The sequence below is a fragment of the Bos javanicus genome, chromosome 22 (genome assembly GCF_032452875.1).
Source record: "Bos javanicus breed banteng chromosome 22, ARS-OSU_banteng_1.0, whole genome shotgun sequence".
Lineage (NCBI taxonomy): Eukaryota > Metazoa > Chordata > Mammalia > Artiodactyla > Bovidae > Bos > Bos javanicus.
The window spans coordinates 47,295,227-47,319,127 of record NC_083889.1 but is presented as its reverse complement, the minus strand read 5'-3'; the positions used below and the strand labels follow the sequence as shown (position 1 = coordinate 47,319,127).

At 48.3% G+C, this 23,901-nt stretch overlaps 1 protein-coding gene across 22 annotated transcripts in view; it reads left to right on the top strand.

The window, feature by feature from the left end:
- CACNA1D (calcium voltage-gated channel subunit alpha1 D) overlaps positions 1-23,901 on the top strand; it is a 362,663-nt gene that overhangs the window by 238,492 nt on the left and 100,270 nt on the right. For 15 of the 22 annotated variants that reach the window (XM_061396664.1, XM_061396662.1, XM_061396659.1 and 12 more), the window contains exons 10-19: positions 7,341-7,428; positions 7,706-7,765; positions 8,735-8,761; positions 13,462-13,622; positions 14,559-14,784; positions 14,915-15,122; positions 18,540-18,660; positions 22,253-22,367; positions 22,836-22,905; positions 23,750-23,816. In XM_061396664.1, the coding sequence (XP_061252648.1) occupies positions 7,341-7,428; positions 7,706-7,765; positions 8,735-8,761; positions 13,462-13,622; positions 14,559-14,784; positions 14,915-15,122; positions 18,540-18,660; positions 22,253-22,367; positions 22,836-22,905; positions 23,750-23,816 (1,143 nt within the window). The remainder of the gene's footprint in view (positions 1-7,340; positions 7,429-7,705; positions 7,766-8,734; positions 8,762-13,461; positions 13,623-14,558; positions 14,785-14,914; positions 15,123-18,539; positions 18,661-22,252; positions 22,368-22,835; positions 22,906-23,749; positions 23,817-23,901) is intronic. The other 7 variants (XM_061396674.1, XM_061396665.1, XM_061396667.1 and 4 more) reach the window with 1 other exon arrangement.

Here is a 23,901-nt window from a genome sequence, read left to right as displayed (position 1 = left end):
TTTTTCTTTTCCAGGTTACATGTTTCAGTTGGCCTCTGCGTCGTGCAGTCCCTGGCTGGTTTGCCCAGGACCAGGCTAAAGCTAGAAGTGCTAGTTTCAAGAATGAAGTTAAAAATAGACTTCTAGAGGATGCCATGATTTGGGGGCACTTGCCTTTACAAATGGGAATGGGGAAAGGGCTTATGTGGCAAACAGTTTCAGTCTGTGCTCTAAAATAATGCTTAACACAGCCTGTCATCAGAATCCCTGGGCTTGGTATCAGGACCATCCCCATGCAGGGCAGTTATGCAGACAGCTGGTGTCCTGCCTGCTCGAGCCATCCCTGTGCTTTTCCTGTGCACACGTGGTTGCTGCCACCAAGGTCAGCCCTGGCCACACAACCTTGGAGGAGCCTCAATGAGAAGATTGAGAATTGGGGGCACAATGCCAGCTGCCAGGAGAGCAGAGAGTTCACGGTGCCCTGTTTGCTCGCTCGTGGGAATGCCGAGCACAGAGGTGATGGGAATTGGACTTGAGCAAGTCTTGGGTGGTCTGAATGAAGGATATATTCGAGTCCTACTCTCCTCAGAAGGTCCCAAAGTGGAAAGGGAGAGTGGGTACAGACATGAGCCCTTTGTCACACTGAGAAGACGTGGTGGCTCCGAGAGAAGGAACTTGTCTGAGAGTGGCCCTGAATCTGGGGCGGAGACAGCTGACTCGTGCCACTGCGATGCTGGGAATGGGTTCATGAAGAAGAGGCTGGGCATGGGGAACTCCTAAGGCCTCTGCAGGAAAAATCGGCTTCCGCTAAGCAGGAAATACTGTGATGGTGTGAGAAAAGAGTTTGCAAAGACTGACTTAGGCTTCCAAGTCTGAGAAGTTATGTGAGCAAATGAGTGGTTCCTATCCCAGGGGAGGAGAGACCCCCCTCCTTGGCTGGTGCTTGGGCCTTGAGACTTTTCAAGGATTCTTGAGAATTTCAGATTAGCCTTGAGATCCGCAGGATTAGGAAGCAGTGTAACTTTTCAGAAAACTTGCTGTATTTTGTTGGGGGTGGAGTTTTTTTTAATTTAATGAAATACTTAGAGACCCAGAAGAAGGCCCCTGACATTACTGGTGATGCTGCTGGGGTGGGAGCCCTCGTGGGGATGCTGTGCTCCCACTGTTGCTGGTCATACAGAAATATTTGCTGGCATGGCATGATTCTTGCTTTAGACAGAGAAACCTTGGTCTGGCCTTGACCCACATTCTCCAGCACGAGCCTGGCTTCTTTACAGCAAGGAGAGTCTGTTAGCCTGTGACGGCTGAACGTGTCACCCCTAGCAAGCACAGGCAAATTCCTCCAGGGGACGTCATGGCGCTGCTCGTGCTTGTCATGAAAATGAGATAAAAACACAAGATCTTGGCTGCGGAGCCCCTGTCCCCAAGGAAGGCAGCTATGATCCTGCCACTGCTCAGTTATCTAACCTGACCGCCCCCACCCCTGCCTCTGAAAGGAAAGAGTGAGACGCTTTAGGCTGCTGGGGCACAGAGGGAAACGCTCAAAGAGACCCCTGAGTGTGCAAGAAAGTGCGTCCTGTGGAGAACAGGGGAACCAGGTTCCTAGAGGCCCCGGACATCTGTGAGCGAGGCTGTCAGTGTGACCTGTCCAGGAGGGGCCTGTTGAGCTCCGGGCTCACTTGGCAAGGGTCGCCAGGGTGTCCCGGGGGCTGCTCCCTCCTGGAGCTGCTGTACTCCCCAGGGTGCTCTGCCTGGAGGTGACTTGGAACCAGTTGTTACAGGCCTACTACTGGCCTTCTGGCCACCCTCCTGAAGGGTGGGCTGTGACTTCACAGTACTGCTCACCTCCTGCTCTGTTTGCTGAGCTGGAGGCGGGACATGTGAGGAAACCCCCCTTGGTGCTGAGAGTAAAACCAGACAACCTGTGGGTGTTTCCTCTTCACAGCAGTCCTGTCAGGTCAGAGGTAAATGGGTCTTAGAGATGAAACTGACCAATAGCTGCAGGTGCAGTAACTAAGCCCTGGGAAGAAAGGGGGCTTGTCCCGGCAATGACAGAGACCAAGCCTCTCTGACCTCTGTCCTGGAGGCAGGAAGCTGGTCTGGAAGGAGTGGGGGGAGGGGCCAGAGTTTGGGGGCTGCCTGTCTGGATCTGCACACAGACTCACTCTGACTCCTGGGCACGCACATCCATGCCCGGGCGCACGTGTGCACTTGTGTATTGATTTCCCTCTGAATCCACAGGCCAGGCAGATACGGTTGAGATGTGCGTTGTTCTTCAGAGAGACGGTAGATAGAGGAATGTTTACATGGTGGTGAAGATACTGTTGAGCTGGCCTGAAAAACAGCTGTTTCCTGGTTTATTTCATGTGGCATCACCCATGATGACATCTGGGCCCTACAATTAGATCCTAAAGAGAAATAGTGTGACCTGCTATCCACGGAGAGCAGGGGCCGAGCCAGGCTGCCTGGGAGGCCCTGGCAACTCTCACTTACAGTCCAGGGTGTCCTGGGCTGCTGGCTGGCACCATCCCCTCGCCGACCTACCACTGGAGGCCCCTTTTCAGCGAACACACGCTGGAAGCCCAAGGGTCTGCCCTGGGGCTCTCCCTAGAGATCCCAGTGCCTGGCAGATGCAGGGCCAGTCAGCATTACTGCATAGGCCACAGGCTTGTCCCAATGCCTGGTTTCAGCTGGAGTCATTGAGAATTGCTTTCAAATTTATATTTAAAAAATGAAAACTTCTTCAACAAAGCTCTAAAATTTCCTGAAATGTGTAGGGAAAAAGGACTGATAGCCTCTCTGCATGCAGATGGCCCTGTTTCCTTCTACAGGAGGGTCCGGATTCTGTCTGAAGGGGTCTCTCTGCTGTAGCCCTAATTAGACCTAATCACTTGTCAGCAGTGAATGCTGAATGCTCACAGGGACAGAGCGATCACCCCGAATGGGGCAGTCCTGATGCTGAGGCAACTGGTTAGGGAGAATGCCACGTGTTCTGATAAAGTCATCCATGGGTTTACTTCCTTGGGCTTTTATGAGTCTTTCTGTTTGGGCTTTTATGAAGTCCTAGTAGTCCCTGGCACACCTGTATTTTTGTATAACACCCCCCTCCCCGTTTGCTGGGCTGATCTCCTGGAAGTGGTCTGGCTCTACACCAGGTTTCCAGGGGTTAATGAGGGCCATTAGGACAGCACAGCATGGCTGGCAGGTAACAGGCTTACTTGGTTTTTGGAGCATTTTGATTTGTGGAGTTTTAAGTGTATACCAGTGCACATACCAACATGTACCGATACTGAATCATACACCAGTGTATTTAAGGATGTACCAAAGCCACTGGGTTGTTGCACGGTGAGGGTGGCTCAGGAGAGCTTTCTCCTCTCACATCTGAGCTGTGTGTCCCAAGGCAAGCGGGTCGGTTCTCTCATCTGTGAAATCACAGTATTTGTTCATGTCCTCTCAGAAGCCCCTTCCAGTTCTAACAGTCTCTGATTCTCCTGTCTTGATTTTTTTAAAACATAGATGAGATCCTATTGGGGCTGAGTGAAGTGAAGTGCATATCAATTTAGGAATGTTAAAAAAAAAAGTCTGGTGCAAGTGAAGGGTGAAATGTTTTAATGTACAAACAAACTCCTTGGTTATGCCCACTGGGCCCGGTGTCTCGTATGCTTCTGAAAAAGGAACACTCCTATGGCAGGGAGGGAGAGGCGGGATGGGAAGGTTGCCGGGGCCCCGGCCAGAGTGTGGCTCTGAGGCTCGGGTGGAGGGACTGGATCCACATCTATTTCTGGGACCAAATGAGGTCACCACGTTCTGGTGGAGTCACTGCTGTCTTCCTCCACCCGCCCCTTCGTCTCTTCCTCTTGAGCCCCCGGGGGCATGATTCCAGAGCAGATTTATTTATTAGGGTTCTGTGGCTCTGCAGGTGTCAAATAGAGGTGACAGAAAAGTTGCTCTCAATACAACAGGCTAAGGTAAAATAATTCCGCTTAAGGCAGAGAATGTGATACAAGCTGGGAGTGCAGGCCAAGGCTGGGTCAGAAGTGTGGAAGGTGTTCACACGAGAATCCTTTGTGTGGCTGTAGAAGTGGGTGGGGTGAAGTGACCCTGGGCTTGGACCATCCAGAGAGAGTCCCCTTGCTTCCAGGGAGCTCCAGGAAAGCTTTTTGAGCTGATGGATTCGTCATGTAGGAGCCTCACTGACGGCCTGACACTGTGGATCACTCTGCACCCCCTCCCTTATAGTTCTGCTCACAGCCCAGTGAAGTTAAAGTACGTCCCATTTCAACAGATGAGAAAATGAAGCCTTGGAGAAGTTCGGTCACAAATGTGGGGGTAAGGTTAGACCTGGCCAACCTGAGAGGCCTGCTCTCAACCACTGCCCCATCCTACTTGAAGGGTGGAGCCCGCTTGGCAAGCAGGAGGATTCTCTCCGTCAGTGCAGTCCTGACACCATGCCCCACAGTTAGCCTCAGTTTCTGCTTGGGGACTTCAGTTTGACTTCTTGTCTCTGCAGCCCCAACCTCAGTCTAGGGAGCGCTTGTACATTTCATTCCCTAGTTGACATGGAACCAGAAATGCAAAGTAGTGTCCCCCCACCTTTCCCATGGGCAGGCTGTGAGTTATCTGTTTGGATCAGATCTTTTGAAAAACAAGCTTTAAGAGTGAAACGCAGCAACTCTATTGATATCATCATGGGACATAGCCCCAGAGATTAAAAAGCCACAGAGTTTTACCCATGAAAAGAAGTTTGCTCTTCTTGGAAATAGTGACTGAATTTCAGTCAGTTCAGTTCAGTCACTCAGTCGTGTCTGACTCTTTGCGACCCCCATGGACTGCAGCACATCAGGCTTTCCTCTCCATCACCAACTCCCAGAGCTTACATGCAGTAATTCTATTGATATCATCACGGGACATGGCCCCAGAGAGTAAAAAGCCACAGAGTTTTGCCCATGAAAAGAAGTTTGTTCTTCTTGGACATAGTGGCTGAGTTTACAACATGATTAATATTAGAACCATGAAGTATTACACTGCTGTAGAGGAAAGTGACCCTCCAGAGCCTAGGGATAGTGTTCCCACTTTTCAGACAGGACCTGGAGAAGCCTGGAGAGAGGTGGGACTGCCCAGGGCAGAGCCAGGACCCTGCTGAGGCCTGAGAACCCTGGTCCACCCGGTGGCACCCCCACCCTGCTGCTTTCAGCTTCTGTCCATGGTGGCAGTAACCACCAAGAAAAACGTTCTGCAGAGATGACTCCTGGCCATATCTGTAAGGGTCTCCCACCATGATTTTCCTTGTCCTGCTCCTGAAGAAGAGGGTGACCCTGTGGGAGTAACCTGTAACAGTGAACTTGGCTGACTCTTATGACTTTTTAGTCTTTCTGCTGAAGTCAGGCATGGAATAGTCGTGGAGAAGCAAATTGTATGAGCAGCCTCCTGTGTATGTGTGTTTCTGTCTCTTGATGGAGCTTTTTGTTTAAGGTTTCTGTGATTGGATTGTGATGTTTTTCTTTACGGTTTGTTTGGTTCTGTGTCTGTGTTTTTGCATGGAGTTGTGAAAAAGTGAATCAAATTTGTAGTTGGTTTCTTTTGACTTGACTAAGGAAGAAAAGGGTTATTCTGTGAGAGTACTGGTTGTATTGTATCATCTGTAATTCTGCTCATTTTGCCTTCCCATTTGAAGCCTTTGCCTCAGTGTGCCTGGAGATGGCTATTTCACCCCCTCACCCTGGCAAGTTCAGTCCTCTGGGTGCTCACAGGAGGGAAGGGGTCGTCTTTGGTGCCTCAGAAAAGGTGTTTCTCAGTTCTCTGGGGTCCACGTCCATCCTTGTCATTCACACCCTGTCTGTCCCCCGAGCAGGGTCCACAGCTGTGCAGCCGCACCGACAGAGCTCTCTGGTCCTGCTCCTTTGCGCTGCCCTGAGGCCAGTCTGGGCTGGGCTCAGACTGCTCCCCTTGGCACTCCAGGTACCTCTGTCAGGTTTTACAGCTGAAACTCAGGCATCCTTCAGAGGAGGAGCCATATGGTTAGGGCTTGCAGGGGAAAGGCCTCCCTGTTGACGCCATTAGGTCTCCAAAACCAGGTCGCTGCAGTTCGCAATTATGCATCAGGGCAAAGACATGCACGTGTGGGGGTGATTCTCCCATTATTCGGCTTTTGATGACGGCTCCTAACCCCAGAGCAGAGTTAGTCATTCCTTACAGCACTTGCCCAAACCCCTGAGGCAGCTCTAATCTTGGTGGACCGAAGTGCACTGGGTGCTGCCTCTCCCCTGGGTCGTCCAGGACAGGCGCAGGGCCGGGTCCCTCATTGTGTCCTGCACCTCCTCTGCCGCCTGCTCCCCAGCACATGTTGGAGACGTTTCTAGGGTTGAATCAAGCGGAGGAGAAGAAAATACCCATGTGCCAGATGGTGACTCTTGAATGGGTCCCTGGGCCTCCTGACCTGAGTGGGTATGTTTCAACTTTTCCTCTGCTTCTGCTTGATGCTGTGCTGTGGGGAAGGAAGAAGTGCCCAGAGACGCCAGTGCACTAGGACCACAGACAGCTTTGCCCTCTGGTCGCTGGTTGGGAGAAAACCTTCTTTCCCCATAGGACCATGTTCTGAGCTCTAGTGCAGGCATCTTTGGTCAACAGTCTTTTTTGTTAATCTAACTGACGTCCTTCAGCATCTTGGCTTCACAAGCTGGGCAGAAGAACATCAGGTAGGATTAACGGAAAATGAGTTGAATACTTCCGTTTTTAAAGAGATTCTTTGCTTGGTACCTTCACATGCTCCTCCCTTGATAATATCTCCTCTCCTTCAGTATATTTAAAGTAAGAATTTGTTTATGAAATCTTAGATTTGTTCACAGATGTTCTAGAGTACTTCTTGCGGGCACTAGAAAAGATGTAGCTGTAACTGAGACGCTGTGATGGCCTCTCAGGGCAAACCTGGAAATCAGAGGAGTACGCTGGCACTGACAGCTACAGGGCTCACTTTGGTCCCCAGGCTTCTTTCCTTGGGAAGTTGGATAGTGGGTTTCTCTTCCTGTTGGGATACTTTCTGGGTTTCCTTGGCAGATCATGGAAGTGAAGGCTCCTCTGTGAGACACCGGGCTTCTCAGCACCTCCTTTTGCCAGTCAGGTCCCTGGGGACCCTTCATCATGTTCTTCACCCTCCTCCCAGCTTCCCAGAGGCTCATCCTGGAGGCAGAGATTGCGTTTGTCCCATCCTTGGGTGCGCAGGGCATCCAGTCAGTCAGTTCAGTTCGGTCGCTCAGTTGTGTCTGACTCTTTGTGACCCCGTGGATGGCAGCACGCCAGGCTTCCCTGGCCGTCACCAATTCCTGAAGCCATGGCACAATCTAAAGCGTTTCTTCTCCCCGCAGCCAGCATGCCCACCAGTGAGACGGAGTCTGTGAACACAGAGAACGTGAGCGGGGAAGGCGAGAACCGAGGCTGCTGTGGGAGTCTCTGGTGAGTGGGGCTGAGGCGCTGTCCTCTGGGCTCCTCCTGGCTTCTTAGAGAAGCAGATATGAGTGAGTTGCCCAGGTTTCGGTGGAGCCTGGAGCCATGGCCTCAGATGCAAGAGGGGTGGGCGGGCTCACCCTGGGCCCCTTGGTCCGCCTCCTAGCCCTGGCCCCCCAGACCCCCAGCATATCACCTGCCTCGTCCTCCAAAGCAGTCCGTCCTGCTGAGATGGAACCTGCCTGGGCTGAGCCAGGTAACCTGGCAATTCCCCTGTGTCCACTAGGTGCTGGTGGAGAAGAAGAGGCGCTGCCAAGGCCGGGCCCTCTGGGTGTCGGCGCTGGGGGTAAAGGCTTCTCTGAGCCTGGTGCTGGCGTCAGTGCTTTGAAGGGCTTGTATGGCAGAATTGCTCACAGAATGTGCTCCCTATTTAAGTTTCCTTCATTTACGGGCTCTCCCAACCTTGTGCATAGTGGCTGGATAATGAGACCCTGCCCTTCTCGGCTCATACACTTTGTTCGGAGCCCTGCACCCCCTCTCCTAACCTTGGAGGATGCCTTCACATGAGCACACATTGGCTTTTTTTCTGGATGCACTGGGCTGCAGGAGCAGGCACTCCAGCTGCGTGCAGTACACCAAGCACCGCCTGCTTTGGGGGAGCCCCATGCAATTCTCTTTTATTTGCTTTCTGCTGGTGTCCTTTAGGTCTTATGCCTGTCGAATACAGGTGTCATTTTTAAGAGAATCTGATCTCCTTGGTGGAGATGCATAAAAATGATGTTAGGAGCAGGAAACTCAACAGTTTATGAAGTAAATTTTCCTCCTCCTCCTTGCTGTGCCCTCCTACAATAGCATGAAGTAGGTAGGGAATGGGTTTGTCTTGCCATTTTACAGATGAGTACACTGAGGCTGAAAAAGCTGTGCTGCTTGCCTGAGCTCTCGTAGAGTGAAGAGCAGAGCTGGAGCTCCAAGCCCAGGGCTCTTCTCACTGTAGCAGCAGCACGTGCTGTTGTGGAGATGCGTGGCTGAGCTGTGGGCAGGAGCAGCCCCCCTGGCTGCAGTGTGAGCAGTTTGGGGGTGGGGGGAGAAGAACCCTTGTCATCTCCACCTGTGCCAGGGTTGCTCAGGCAGCTGAGAGTCTTCTCTTGCCTGGCCCCCTGCTCCATGCTCACCCCAGCTGGCTCACTTCAGGAGCCAGCGGTGCTGGAACCAGGCTTCCATGCATGGCTTTTATGGTATCTCTGCTGAAAGGTGGAGGGGAATATATCCTGGAGCCTTCCTAACAGGAATCATATTCTTTCTGTTTTTCTTTCAGTCAAGCCATCTCAAAGTCCAAGCTCAGGTCAGTATCTTCTTTCCCTAATTTTTCTTAAACTTGTGTGGGCTTTTTATGTTCTACCTTCTGAACTTTATGTAGAATTGCTCTAGACTTGATTTTTTTATACTGTGGGCTCTAACATTCATGTAGAAGATCAGCCTGCCCAGTAAACAGTAAGTACCTGCCTTGTAGAACTGTAGTAGGTGCCAAAGAACCACTCCCCCCCCCAAAAAAACAGATCAGTAAGATGCAACCATGAATAATGTTTTGCCTACTAATCAACCCTTTTTGTATACCCTCCCAGAGTCATTTCCTCTAAGAGAGATACTTCCTGTCACTTTTCTGCTGTAAACTTTTTCCATTGAAGGAAGTTCAAGAGGTCTTCTGAGTTCCTCGTAATGGTTTTACTTGCTCTGAGTGCAGGTTACATAATCAGTTGGTAAAAACTCATTGAACTGTATACCAGTGATTTGTTACTTTCCCATATAAGTATTATTTTTCAGTTAGAAACAGTGTTTTACCACTGTGTACAAAAATTCACTTAAAGTGGAATAGAACTGAAGGTGAAGTGTTGGTTGCTCAGTCGGTCCATCTTTCTGCCATCCCACGGACTCTAGCCCACCAAGCTCCTCTGTCCATGGAATTCTTTTTGTAAAACTGTAAAAATCCTAGCAGCACTGTTTATAATAGCCAGGACATGGAAGCAACCTAGATGCCCATCAGCAGATGAATGGATAAGAAAGCTGTGGTACATATACACAATGGAGTATTACTCAGCCATTAAAAAGAATACATTTGAATCAGTTCTAATGAGATGGATCAAACTGGAACCTATTATACAGAGTGAAGTAAGCCAGAAAGAAAAACACCAATACCGTATACTAATGCATATATATGGAATTTAGAAACATGGTAACAATAACCCTGTGTACGAGACAGCAAAAGAGACACTGATGTATAGATCAGTCTTATGGACTCTGTTGCAGGGGGAGAGGGTGGGGAGATTTGGGAGAATGGCATTGAAACATGTATAATATCATGTATGAAACGAGTCACCAGTCCAGGTTCGATGCACAATACTGGATGCTTGGGGCTGGTGCACTGGGACGACCCAGATGGAGGGTATGGGGAGGGAGGAGGGAAGAGGGTTCAGGATGGGGAACACATGTATACCTGTGGTGGATTCATTTTGATATTTGGCAAAACTAACACAATATTGTAAAGTTTAAAAAAAAAAAAAAGTATTGCTATTGGACCATACTCAGCCATTAATATCTGGGTTGTGAAAGAATATTTATTGATATTCTAAACCCAATATGTAAAAAAGCCAGTTGATAAACTCTGAAATTTCTGCAGAGCATTATACATATGTCTGTGTATGTGCATATATATTGCATTCTCTTTGTGTAGTAAGAAGTAACATGCTTTCTGTTTTCTGTTGTTTTGATGGTTTATTTCTATTTTGCCCTTTGTCCTCTTTTTGAATTTTAATATTTGCTTTAGAGAATTAACGTCACTTTAAGTAGGGAGTAATAATGAATGGTATCAATAAGAAATATTAAAGGGAAGAAATAATGGAAATTTAAAGCATAACTATCAATAAAATATCTTGAAAAAAAAATCCTAGAAGAAAACATAGAAAATTTTAGTGACCTTGGGTTAGGCAAAAGTTTCTTGGGTACAACGCCCAAAGCACTGGTCATAACAGGAAAAACTGATGAATTGGACTTCATCAAAATTAAAACTACTACTTCTTGAAAGAAAAAGATCATTTGCAGACTGGAGGAAAAAATTATTGCAAAACAGAATTTAGAAAGGACTAGTATCAAGTATACGTAAGAATAGTATCAGTAATAATAAAACAACCCAATAAAAATGGACACTAGATTTTTAGTAGGCATGTAGTCATAGAGGGGGCTTCCCTTGTGGCTCAGATGGTAAAGAGTCTGCCTGCAATTCAGGCAACCTGAGTTCGATCCCCAGGTTGGGAAGATTCCCTGGAGAAGGGAATGGCAATCCACTCCTGGATTCTTACCTGGAGAATTCCATGGACAGAGGAGCCTGGCAGACTACAGTCCATGTAGATGGCAAATAAACACATGAAATGACCACTGGTCATTAGGAAATGCAAATTAAAATCACAGCTGAGATACCATGATGCACCTATAGAATGAATCAAATGTTGAAAGCTGGCATTTTGACAAGGATGCACATCAGTGGAAATTCTTATATACTGCTACAGGTCAGGTGACACAGCCATTTTAAAAGCAAGTTGTCAGTCTCTTACAAAGTCCAGCGTATTTACCATATGGCCCAGCAATTCACCTCTAAGGTATTTATATAGGAAAAATGAAGATAGATGCCTACACAAAAAATTTTGCATGAATGTTTATTCATAAACATTATATATGTATAATTGATAAATACAACATTTATATGTTTATAATTGCCGAAAGCTGTAAATAACTCAGATGCCCATCAGATGGTAAGGTAGACAAATTATAGTTCATCCATATGATGGACTGAAACTCAGCAACAAGAAGGGAGAAAACTACTGAGAGATCAATGAGACAAATGGATCACAAATGAACTTTTTCTAAATGAGGGAGGCCAGTCTCAAAAAGCTATATATTGTATGATTCGGTTGATAGGATTCTGAATGAAGCAAAATAATAGAGAAAGAGAACAAATCAGTAGCTTTCAGGGGCTAGGGTGAGCAGTGGATTAACTGTAAAGTGCCATTAAGGATTTTTTTTTGAGTGCTAGAAATATTCTACGTCTTGATTGTGGTTGTGATTACAAACTTTAGAAGAAAAAGAAGTCAGGTTTGCCATATGTAAGTTATATCTTAATAAACCGGTCTTTAAAAAAATTAAGGGGACTTTTCCTGGTAGTCTAGTAGCTCGGACTGTGTACTCCCAATGAGGGAGGTATGGATTCGATCGCTGGTTGGGGAACTAAGACTCCACAGCATGTGTGGCGAGGCCAAAAAAAAAAATTAACAGCGTTTTCATAATGAAAAGCACTTTCATGAATTTCCTGTTGCCAGAGGACATTTAAATTTCTTCATAATTTGGCCCCCAGATCACCCTCTGACCTCTGGGGTATTTAGACACTCCTCCCAGACTTCGCACTTTGTTATTCTGGACTGCTCTCCAGCTGTCAAATGGACCACACACTCCAGTTCTTCCCACCCAGTCTCTTTGGCGGGAGCTAAGTGGAGTGCCCTGCTCTCTCCCTGTCCACCCTTGGCTAATCCTTATTCAGCTTTCGAGAGGGAGAGCCAGCCCAAACCTCAGCTTTCTGAGGAGGCCTTCCCTGACCCTTCAGCTCTCTTGTGGCTCCCTTCTCCTTCCTCCTGTACCCAGTGCCCTGGGCGTAGCACTTGGTGTGGGTGATTGCCTGCCACAGCCCTCATACTGTTACAGGGTGGGGTCACAGACCGCGCCTCCCCTGGACTTGGGAGACATCTGTCACTTGTCCCTGCAGCATGAATAGGGCTGCAGGGACAAGGCTGCGTGCCCTTGGGCTGGATGTCGTTCAGGCCACCTTGCTTGTGTGTATTGCATTATGCATCATGGGAGAAACCCAGTCTTGTGGGAACAGTTTTGAGTGTCCTCAGTGGAATTTTTCTACTCTTGTTATCATGTTCCCAGCTGCTGTTACCATCGGAAACCCACATAGCAAGAGCAGGAATACAATGCACCTCGCTTGTTCCAGGTCTTGCCAAAGAGCTGGCGCAAGTCTTTCATTGGCCCCTGGGTTACAGTGTTCTTAGCAGAGCAGTGCAGCTGAGTCAGCCAGGGCTGCAACCTTGACACAGCCTGCAGATTCTCCTGACTCAAGTGCTAGAGGAAGCGCCCACCACCCCAGTCTGTGAGCACAGCCCGGACCGGGCTGACACTGCCACTCGGTCAGCCGTTCTCTGAGACCCCCTTCACCAAACCGTCCCGTGGCAGGGAATGTTTCCCGTAGGGAGACGGGCTGAGGCCGAGAATACTCTAATTACATACTGCAACTGGGAGTTGGTAGAGAACATGCTGCTTGTCTGTTTGGCTTAGTTCATTTTATTTGTATGGAAACATGATTCAATATTAGCTCTCCTCCTAAAGGTATATTTTGAGCATTGCTAGTTAGAAAGGGCACCTGATGACTCAGGAGTACGACTCATGTCCTACTCAGCATTGATGACTCTCTCTGGCTCCAGAGCTACCTCCCAGATTTACGAAAGGACTGAAGGGTTCCCTAAAAGGAAAACTCAGGTTTTGGAGCCCTTGGCTGCCTGATAAATTCCACATGATGATCGAGGTGCTGCAAGAGATGTGGATGATAAGCTGGCGTCTCTGTGCGCTGACAGCTCAATCAGACCCGAGAGCCTCGTGGTGGGCATGTGAACTGTGGATGTGTACAAGCTGGTGACTCTGAACATCTAGATTTCCTGACCGGCTTGAGGACTGCATATGACAAATTAAGGGGTTATCTGCAGCCATAGGAAGGAAACAGATAGCATGATCAAGTCAATACTGTGCTTTTAAAAAGTCATCTTTTAAAACCACCGTTATTTGTCTTACGAGGTCCGGTCATTTCTGTGTCATTTGTTCTCCTCTTTCCTCCCTGCACCCCGACCCTGGTGGGGACCTCCAGAGTGCAGTCATTCCTTAGCGATATTGATCAGGTGCTGCGTCTGTCTGTCATCCAGGGGGTAACGTTTGCTTCTCTTACAGCCGCCGCTGGCGCCGCTGGAACCGCTTCAGTCGCAGAAGGTGTAGGGCTGCTGTGAAGTCCGTCACGTTTTACTGGCTGGTTATTGTCCTGGTGTTTCTCAACACCTTAACCATTTCCTCCGAGCACTACAACCAGCCTGACTGGTTGACACAGATTCAAGGTATAAGCAGAAGCCATTCCCTTTTTGCTCCAAACAGGGGATCCCTGAGGCTGCCCAGCTGCAGTCTAGTCTTTTCAGATGGACATGTGGTTGTCCAGGACCATTTCCAGTGAGCAGTGGAACTTGGAGGGTGGCAGAGCCAAGCACAGGCGCACCTGGCCAGAGTGTGCGGTCCGGGTCGTGTGGTGTGTGATGCACGTTGGAGCTAATGACTCCAGAGCAGCTCATTGTCTGAACCCTGTGTGGGATCAAGGAATCTGGCAGCTGGACGGGACCTCATATCCCTCCTCCCTGTGCCCGCTGGAAGCTTTATTTTCCACTGTAGTTTCCTCGGCAAGTGGTGGCTGTTTGCCTACCTCGACTGCCCCAGCAGGGTGGTGTGGGAGCTCACCCCTTTCTGAGTTGGACAGTTTTGAGCCATTGTGAAGACCTACCTGATGTCAAGTTATATCTGTTTCTCCTCAACTCTCCAGCCTGCTGGGTGGCATTTTTTGAAGTGACCTTGACAGGCAGCTGTTTCTTAGATCTGGGGGCAGTAAGTAAGACCAGACAGATTTCTTGTGTGACTGAAACAAATAAAAATAATACGATGGTCTAAATGCAGACTTGTAGGCTTTCAGGCCTCGAAAGCCACAGAGATTATGTGGTAAGCTGCCCCTCCCCATTGTACAGTCAGTGAAAGTGAACCCCAGAGAAACCAAGGTACTTCTCTAGGGGGCACACGTCTGGGTGGTAGCAGAAGCAAGACCGGAGCCTGGAAGACAGGTGGACCATGGGTGTTCCTGCCACATTTCTATAGAGAGGGCAAGAACAAAACTGTGGGCCGAGAGCTTGGGGCCCTTCTGGCAGCGGCTGGTGGGAGGGGAGGTGGGGGACCAGGGGTCAGAGATGCTCCCGTGCTGAGATCCCATGGACACGTGCTCCTTGTGTTTCCAGATATTGCTAACAAAGTCCTCTTGGCTCTGTTCACCTGTGAGATGCTGGTCAAAATGTACAGCTTGGGTCTCCAGGCGTACTTTGTCTCTCTTTTCAATCGGTTTGATTGCTTCGTGGTGTGCGGCGGAATTACCGAGACGATCCTGGTGGAACTGGAAATCATGTCTCCCCTGGGCATCTCTGTGTTCCGCTGTGTGAGGCTCTTGAGAATTTTCAAAGTGACCAGGTGAGGACGCGTGTGCTCACTGTAGGGGTTTCCCGACCGTGGGTGGTGGTCAGCCCCGACCCCACTTGGGGGGACCATCTGCTCCACCCCACACGGCGCCCTAGGCTTACCCCCTCATCTTGACTTGCAGGCACTGGACCTCCCTGAGCAACTTGGTGGCATCCTTGTTAAACTCCATGAAGTCCATCGCTTCGCTGCTGCTTCTGCTTTTTCTCTTCATCATCATCTTCTCCTTGCTGGGGATGCAGCTGTTTGGCGGCAAGTTTAATTTTGATGAAACGCAAACCAAGCGGAGCACCTTCGATAATTTCCCGCAAGCCCTTCTCACAGTGTTCCAGGTGAGTTCCCCGCCCTCCTATCCCTGGGTGGCGCCTTAGGAGACACCTTCTCGTCTGTCCACGACTCAACAAGGCAAAATGATTCCATCGTCACTGTACCAGCAACCTCTGTTCTAATAACACTCTGATTAATTTTGTGCCATATAAGTCATTTATTTTGCATCAAAGTCCAGAGGGATGTGCTGTGATCTCACGTTTTTGTGAGATCACTGGATGTCTTGTTAAGTCGCTTCAGTTGTGTCCGACTCTGTGTGACTCTGTAGACGGCAGCCCACCAGGCTCCCCCGTCCCTGGGATTCTCCAGGCAAGAACACTGGAGTGGGTTGCCATTTCCTTTTCCAATGCATGAAAGTGAAAAGTGAAAGTGAAGTCGCTCAGTCGCGTCCAACTCTTAGCGACCCCATGGACTGCAGCCCACCAGGCTCCTCTGTCCATGGGATTTTCCAGGCAAGAGTACTGGAGTGGGGTGCCAGTGCCTTCTCCACTGGATGTCTTATGAAATAATAAACCTCACGTTTGTGTTTGACTGTATGAGGTTTCTGAGGTTTCATAGGGTCTGAAATCCTCTTCTTGTACTTTGCTCATTCTTGATGGCAGGCAAGTTTTATAATCCTGGTTATAATGGATTTATGCATAGTGTGACTTCTAAAGCCCTGATGCTGTGGTGTATAGTCAGGAATCAGGGTGACTAAACAGTTGCGACAACTGCTGTCCCTGTGTTGTCCCCTGTCGTGTGATGGAATGGGGACACACAGACTCTGAGGGATGTCTGTGCTGGTGCGGCCCTGGCGGGCATCAGGCTGAGAAGGGAGCCACGGGGTTAGGGCTTCACAGGTGGCCCTACCCTCAGAGGCCCAGCCTTTCCACCCCACCTGGCTCTCACCTGAGGTGTTCCAAGCCCCCTCCTTGTGTGTCGTGGCCTTCCTTGGACAGAGCCTGGCGGGTAAATTTTAAAAACCCCTCTGCCCTTGTTGCTTTTCACATGTAATGCCAGCGAGTCCTGCAGGCAGGGCGGGGCGGCCTGGTGGGAGGCCTGACCTCCCACGGTGGCTCTTCCATTGCTCAGCACTGTGACTTTGTAAAGTGACTGTTTTCTGAAAGATGGAGCCTAGAAGGAATGATCTCTAAGGTTCTTTCCTACTTGGACATTTTGAATTGAATGGAATTGCTATCACTGCTACAGGCCTGGTATATAGCAATACAGTATAATATAACTCAGAATTGTTTATTTTTGGCTGTGCTGGGTCTTCGTTGCTGTGCTTGGATTTTCTCTAGTTGGGGCAAGCAGGGGCTCATCTTCATTGCAGCACTTGGGCTCCTCACTGCAGTGTCCTCTCTCTTTGCAGAACACAGGCTCTAGGCTTTTGGGCTTCCGTAGTTGCAGCACATGGGCTCAGCAGTTGTGCATGGGCTTAGTTGCTGCATTGCATGAGGAATCTTCCCAGACCAGGGATGGAACCTGTGTCCCCTGCGTTGGCAGGAGGATTATTAACCACAGGACTACCAGGGAAGTCCCCTAACTCAGCTTTTTGAATTAAACTTAATTTTTGGCCACTGATGAATTATTCATTTTGTCTTGTTTTGTTTTTTTGATGCTTCCAGAGAAACCTGCATTTTGCTGGTGGTTTTTGTAGTACATGTGTATGGCACAGAATTTAAATGTTAGAAAAACATGTAAAGTAGCAAGTCTATCTCCAACCCAGCCACCAATTTCCCCTTGTGGGAGGCAACCACCATTAAGCAGATTTTTCTGTATTCTCCCAGTGTGCTTGCTCAGATGTAAATAAATTTATCTGTCTACCTACGATCAGATGAATTTACACAGATAGTAGCTCATTCTACGTGCTTTTTTAAATCTTTCTTCTTTAGCACCTAAAGTGTCCTTAAGAACCTGTCTTATTGGTCCATAAAAAGGTGCCTCTTCCTTTTCAATGCTGCCTCCATTTATTTTTTATTGGAGGATAATTGCTTTACAAATTACTATATGGTTTGTGCCATACATGAGCATGAGTCAGCCACAGGTAGACATATGTCCGCTCCCTCCTGAACCTCCCTCCTCCCCCTCCCCCTCGAGGTTGTCACAGAGCACTGGGTTGAGCCCCCCGTGTCTGTCCATTTTGTGGTGTGGGTGTGCCATAATTCATGGAACTGGTCCCTTGCTGCTGAATGAATAGTAAACTGTGTCTTGGCTGAGTGGGTAGCCTTGCATGCACATCGTGGGGCTCATGTGTGATATTAGATCTATGGCATAAATCCCCTCAAATGGAATTGCTGGCTTAAAGGGGGTGTGTCCATTTTCAACTTTGACACTCTTGCTTAAGTCTTCTCTTTAAGGCTGTGGTAGTTGATCCTCCAGTGATGGGGGTGGATTCTGTCACCTCACTCTATTTTAGCACAGTGAGTACACAAACATTTTGATCACCGCCTGTCTGGTAGATGAAAGTGTTCTCTCATTGTAGTTTTAATTGATACTACTCTTGTCAGGAATGAGGTTGAATATCTTTTCATGTGACTAGGAGCCATTTATAGTTCCTTCTCTATGAATTGCTTTACCTTTTCCAATCATTTGGCAAATTTCTGTTTGGTAGTGATTCACATCATAGATATGATTTTCCATTTCCACAGTTGATAAAGCATGAGGAATGCTAGGCAGCCATTAAAAAGAATAAAGTGACCCTGTAACACAGAGGGTCTCCAGAATACATCGAGAGGGAGAATAAAAAGCAAATTGCAGAAAATTCAAATAGTATGATACCCTCTATTTCTAATAAATAAATAAGATACCAACTGCCTGTTTTCTCCGGGTGTGTATGCTGCTGCTGCTGCTGCTAAGTCGCTTCAGTCGTGTCCAACTCTGTGTAACCCCATTGATGGCAGCCCACCAGGCTCCCCGTCCCTGGGATTCTCCAGGCAAGAACACTGGAGTGGATTGCCATTTCCTTCTCCAATGCATGAAAGTGAAAAGGGAAAGTGAAGTTGCTCAGTCGTGTCCGACTCTTAGCAACCCCATGGACTGCAGCCCACCAGGCTCCACCATCCATAGGATTTTCCAGGCAAGAGGACTGGAGTGGGGTGCCATTGCCTTCTCCGCCGGGTGTGTATATATGTGCTTAAATGCACAGACAGACAGAGGTCCTGGAGAGACACACCAGCAGGGGCTGAATGGGCTGGGGTGCAGTCAAAGAGTACACATGTCTTATGTGGGAATGTCATCTTATTTTCATCAGAATAATTAACTCATGTATTTGTGTGATTAAGTGTAATGTTTTGAAGACTATGGGTTGACGGATGCATTTGTTCTGTGCAAACTGAATTGTGCAAGGCAGCTGACACCAGACCCAGGCAGCCCCAGGAGCTTGGGAGAATCGTGGGAACTGTGAGTCCACTTGCCCGCTGATCCCACTTTTGGCTTCTTAGATCCTGACAGGCGAAGATTGGAATGCTGTGATGTATGACGGTATCATGGCGTATGGGGGCCCATCATCTTCTGGAATGATCGTCTGCATCTACTTCATCATCCTCTTCATTTGCGGTAACTGTATCCTTCTGGACCGCCGGGGTCACCTTGTGGTCACCATATGCTGTCCTCCTCTCCAAGGTTCCCCGGGGTGGGGGCAGTGGTGGCCAGGGTGATGGGAACATGAGCATCCTCACCTCGTTCCCGTGTGTCCTCCTCTGTTGCTGGGACAGCAGGGGAGCGGCAGAGTCTCCTCCGGGCCTTAAGGAATGAGAGCAGCCACGGAGGCAGCCTGAGGTGGCACGTGGGCTACACCAGTGGTCACCCGCTCCGCGTGACATCACAGCCCAAGGGATGGCTTAGGACAAAGCCATGTGCTCTGTATGCTGCCACCCTTGAGAGTATAGGGAGGAAAAGTGTTCTCTGGCTTTCAGGTTCTTTTGACCAGCTACTAATCAAATTGACGTAAGACGGATTAATAGGAAAACACATTTAATTTCATACATATGAAGACCCCGTAGGTGTAGGACCTAAGAAATAACCAAAGCAGGCTGTTCATATACATTTCATATATATTTCCAGAGAAAAAATCAATTATTTCTGAAGATTTGACAAAACAAAGTAGTGTTTGCTTGGGATAGCAAAGTAACAGAGAAGTCACAAGCTTTGTTTGTAAAGCCTTCTCAGCCTCGGATCCCCAGTTGCCAGCACTGTCTCCCGGCTTAGGGAGGATGCCTTTCAGGGAGCTGGTTTCCTGCTCCCAGGGGAACAGATGTGGGTCAGAGTGTTCTTCTTATACCAGCTGTTTCTCGAATAACTTTAATTCAAAGTCATCAACATGCCACCTTGGCTTGTTTTGGGGTGGCCCACTCCAAGCCCCATTAAAAGGTTAGGGGTACACCTCTGACTTCCTGAGACCCTTCAGAATGGATGGGGACGTTTATCTTCAGTGGGTTGGTCTGAGCTCCCCTGACCCTCATTTTGCTCTGCTGGTCTCTGTGTCTTTGGGGATCACGCGTCCCTTGGCCAGCTGCTCTGTCCTGCTTTCTCTGACTTGTTTTCTTCCTTCTCCCAGCCAGAGTCACTCTAACCCTAGGTGTTAGAAAATTCAGACCTCCCTTTACGTCGCTCGGCCCCTCTTGACCCTGTAGCCTTGGGTTGTGTCTGCTTTCTCTCTGTGCCCTCGCTGCCCTGGCACGAGACCTGGCACATAGAGCTCCTTGATTAATGCTTAGTGAGAGAACAGCTTGGACCAAGGTATGAATACTGCTCCTTGGTCTTCGCTTTTTTATTTTAAAGAATCCTAATCTAGAATCTTCTAAGAAGTCTGGTGGGCTGTTTTCCCCTTCATTTTCTCTGGCTTGTTAGTGAACCTTCTTCAGGGTGGAAACCCAAGTGCAAGCCTGTGAGAACAGTGCTTTGTACTTTGGAGTATTCTGTGGAAGCCCCTCTCCCAGCCCACACAAATCCTGTTGCAGGGAGCCGCGCTGCCCACCCCCGCCCCCAGGGGAGCCCTCCCGCCAGTTTCTCTCCATGCTCCTCTCATCACTTGCGGCTCCTGCTAGAGTTTGGGGTGCAGTTCTCCATCTTGCCAACTAGTAATAGGCGATAAGCTCCCTGAGTCTGCAGTCTCTTTTTGTATTCACATCTTTGTGGCTTACACCACAAGATCACGCACAGTTGGCTCTTGGTCAGTGTTTGTTAAATGAATGATCAGTATTTTCTTTTTCTGTTCTCGTGATTAATTCTCTAGGCCACAGCCGTATACTGGTTCCAATCTGCACAGAAGTATTCTCTAGCCACTTTCCCTCCAGTTAGATGTTGTAGTTTCTTTATAGTGGGTGTATCACTCCCTGCAGTCCTTAAATGGTTTATGGTCTATCTCCCCCAGCTAGAACAGATGCTACTTGGAAGCCAGGTCTCCAATCTGTCCTGTTTCCTCTCATGTCCCCAGAACCCGGACTCTAACCAGCATGTCAGAGTTGCTTGGCAGGTCTTGTCAGACGAATTCCATGGCACACCAGTGTTTAGGAGGGTCTGGTGGGTTATACATCTAAACATATCTATTGGGTATTCGCTCTTGGAAACCATCTGTTACAATCTTGTAAGATTTTCCTGTGGTTTATTACTCTGGGTTTACTTTCTACTACTGAAAGAATCTGGTGTCATCGTAAGACTAGAGACACAGTATTTCTTCATTGCCATCATTAGTAGGAATTCTCAGTGCAGTTATTCCCAGCACTGATCATTTTCTGAGCCACAATTATCCCACGTTCATCAGAGGAGAGCTCGTGTTGCCAAGTCATTGGCCAGCCCAAAACAAACTGCTTCCCCAGGCTGGTTGCAGCTCTGTTTAAAAAGTAATCCTAGTGTATCAGAGGTGTTTTGACAGTCTTAATAGAATCTACTCACATTTCTACCCTCTTTTTAAAGACTTGAATGGGTTAGTCAAGCATGACATCCCCTGAAGCTTGCTCATTATCAGTGCCTTGTTAGGTTGTATTTGTTGACATGTTCAGCAACCCACATGAGAGTTCAGATTGCACTGGGCGTGTGGGGCTGTGGCGTGCCTCTCCTGTCTCGGGGCCCCTGGGCTCCCATTGTCTTGCATGCAGATGGCCTTGCATCAGCCAGAGGGAAGCATCAGTGAGAGATGGGAGTCACATTGACCTGTTTGTTGCCCTCTGATCCCTATGCTTCTCCAAAATGTACTTAACTGCTGGCAAGTAAGAAACAGGCATCTTCAGAGTATGTTTTTGTTTTGTTTTTTTTTTCAGTCACTCAAGGAAACTACAGAAACAGCATTATAGTAAAAGCCGAAAAGCTAGTAACTTGTCCAGTTACCTAACTTTCTACTCTTTGAAAGAAATAAAAATCAACCACAAGAGTCACAGATACAGTCACTGTGTGACAATGCAGAAGGACAGGCCAGCACATCTGACAATAAGTTAGATGTGCTCTAGTCAGTCAGTGTGGAATGCATGAATGAGGTATTTGCAAACTTGGAAGATCGTTTCAAATGAGAAAGGCCCAGACTGCCTTGTGAGGTCATCATTTGAATAAAGCGTAGCCTTTCTTGGGGTCTTATTTTGGAGAGCACACCCCAGATAGATAGGTTGTGGGTGTGCATGTTTTCAAAGAAAACGCAGTGCATAAAGTGAATGTAAAATGCATAAAAACGTTACATTTTTGTGACAGGTTGTTTTATGCAGTGTGTTTCATACCTATAGATACCTAGATGTATAGACACACGTGTAATACACACATGAAGGGAAATATTGGCATCTGTAGGTTTTCATGGGTTTTAGTGAATCTTAATTTTGCTTCTGGCTAGCTTATCTTCTATAGGTTCTGGTTCTTTTTGAAAAATGGGGCTCCAATCTCCTGGCTTTACCAAGTGAATATGGCACTGCTGCTGCTAAGTTGCTTCAGTCGTGTGTGACTCTGTGCCACCCATAGATGGAAACCCACCAGGCTCCTCTGTCCCTGGGATTCTCCAGGCAAGAACACTGGAGTGGGTTGCCGTTTCCTTCCCCAATGCAGGAGAGTGAAAAGCACTAGGGGACAGTCAACCTGTCACCAGCCTCTCGAGCACAGGGGTGTGACACTGCCATTGTTGACCTGGTATAGCTGCATTTAGAACCATGCTTCATCCTTAACATTCTCAAATTAGATATTCTACTGAATGTCTTCTTGGCCATCGCTGTAGACAATTTGGCTGATGCTGAAAGTTTGAATACTGCTCAGAAGGAGGAAGCTGAAGAAAAGGAAAGGAAAAAGATTGCCAGGTAACCGCCTTTCCCCTGGGGAGGTTTGCTGAATGAAGGGTTTGACCCAGGGAGCCAGTCATAGGTGTGACCTGTTGGGGCTCCCATGCTGCTGCTTTGTGGGGATGGTGGCTGGCCTAAGAGGCTGACCGAAAAAGATGGGCTCTTGGGCAGATCCCAGGCCCTTGGCTCTTATTCCCTTGAAGCTGAAAGTAGGAGTCACGTCCCCATGCTTAATGAATCTCTGCAGTTAATTCTGGCATCATAAATGATGCGTCCAGTGCTGATTAGCCCTTGAATGAGAATTTTAATAAGATGATCTGTGTTATGAACCCAGTGCACTGAGATGAACTGAGTGTGGGTTGTGCTGTATTCTTGCTGTTAGGGTTGTTCCCAATTAAATGGGCCACTGTTGATTCAAAATCCTGATGAGCTTTTTCTATATAAAACAGGATGGTTACTTGGTTCCTTCTGTTCTCTTCTCTGTAGAAAAGAAAGTCTGGAAAATAAAAAGAACAACAAACCAGAAGTCAACCAGATAGCCAACAGTGACAACAAGGTATATGTTACATTTTCCGCTTTGTTTCCAAATCATTTTGTTGATATCACCATAAATGTATCACCTTTATACCATGACAGTGTTGTGGGTGCTATTTTAGAGTGAAAGCGTGGCACCCCATCACAGATGCTGGCTCTCCAGGACTGTCTGCTTGAAGTGGAGCACTTAACTGGTTGTTAACAGTATTTCAGACAGAGAGCTGGTGTGATACATATTTAACTGGTCTCACACCTTATTTTTTCTTGATTGGAATGGTGTGGGCACATCTGACCAGTGTCCCTATCTTCTCGGTGGGGATTAAAATCAAAGATTGGTAATAGATGTCTGTCCCTGGGAGGTGGGGGTGGGGGTGTCTCAGGATCAGAGGGTTTGGGCACTCAGGGCCCTACTGTGAACACTCAGGCACTGTGGCAGCTGTGGATTTTTCCTGAATTTGTTGATTTATTCACTGAGTCAGTAAGTCCTTTCTCAGTGGCGATGGTGTGTCAGATACCAGGGATCAGGAATGACCAAGAGCAGTGAGATCTGCGCTCACATGGGGCTCGCAGTCTGGCGAGGAGGCAGGAACCTGCGAGGTGGTTCTCATGTAGCACGTGCTCCAGTGCTGGCTGGCCATGGCTGGTTAGGGGGGACACCACTTTGCTCCTCATCTGCTCTCAGGCTTTCTCTCTGAAGCAGGGGCATCATCTGGGGGTACCTGCTCTCCTGACACACTCACACAGCACCCACTTTGGAGATCACACCCCTACCCTGGGCTGAATGGCAGGGTTAGGTCTTTAACCGCCCCTCTCGAGTCCACTGAAGTCAGAGTCTCCCTCCTCCCAAGACTTCTCTGTCCTCCCAGGTTACCATCGACGACTACAGAGAAGAGGATGAGGACAAGGACCCCTACCCACCCTGTGATGTGCCAGGTATGCGGCGGACACCAGAGATGGACGCTGAGCTCATGAGTAATGTCCTCACACTGATCAGCGCCTGGGTCTGTGGCCAGCCCAG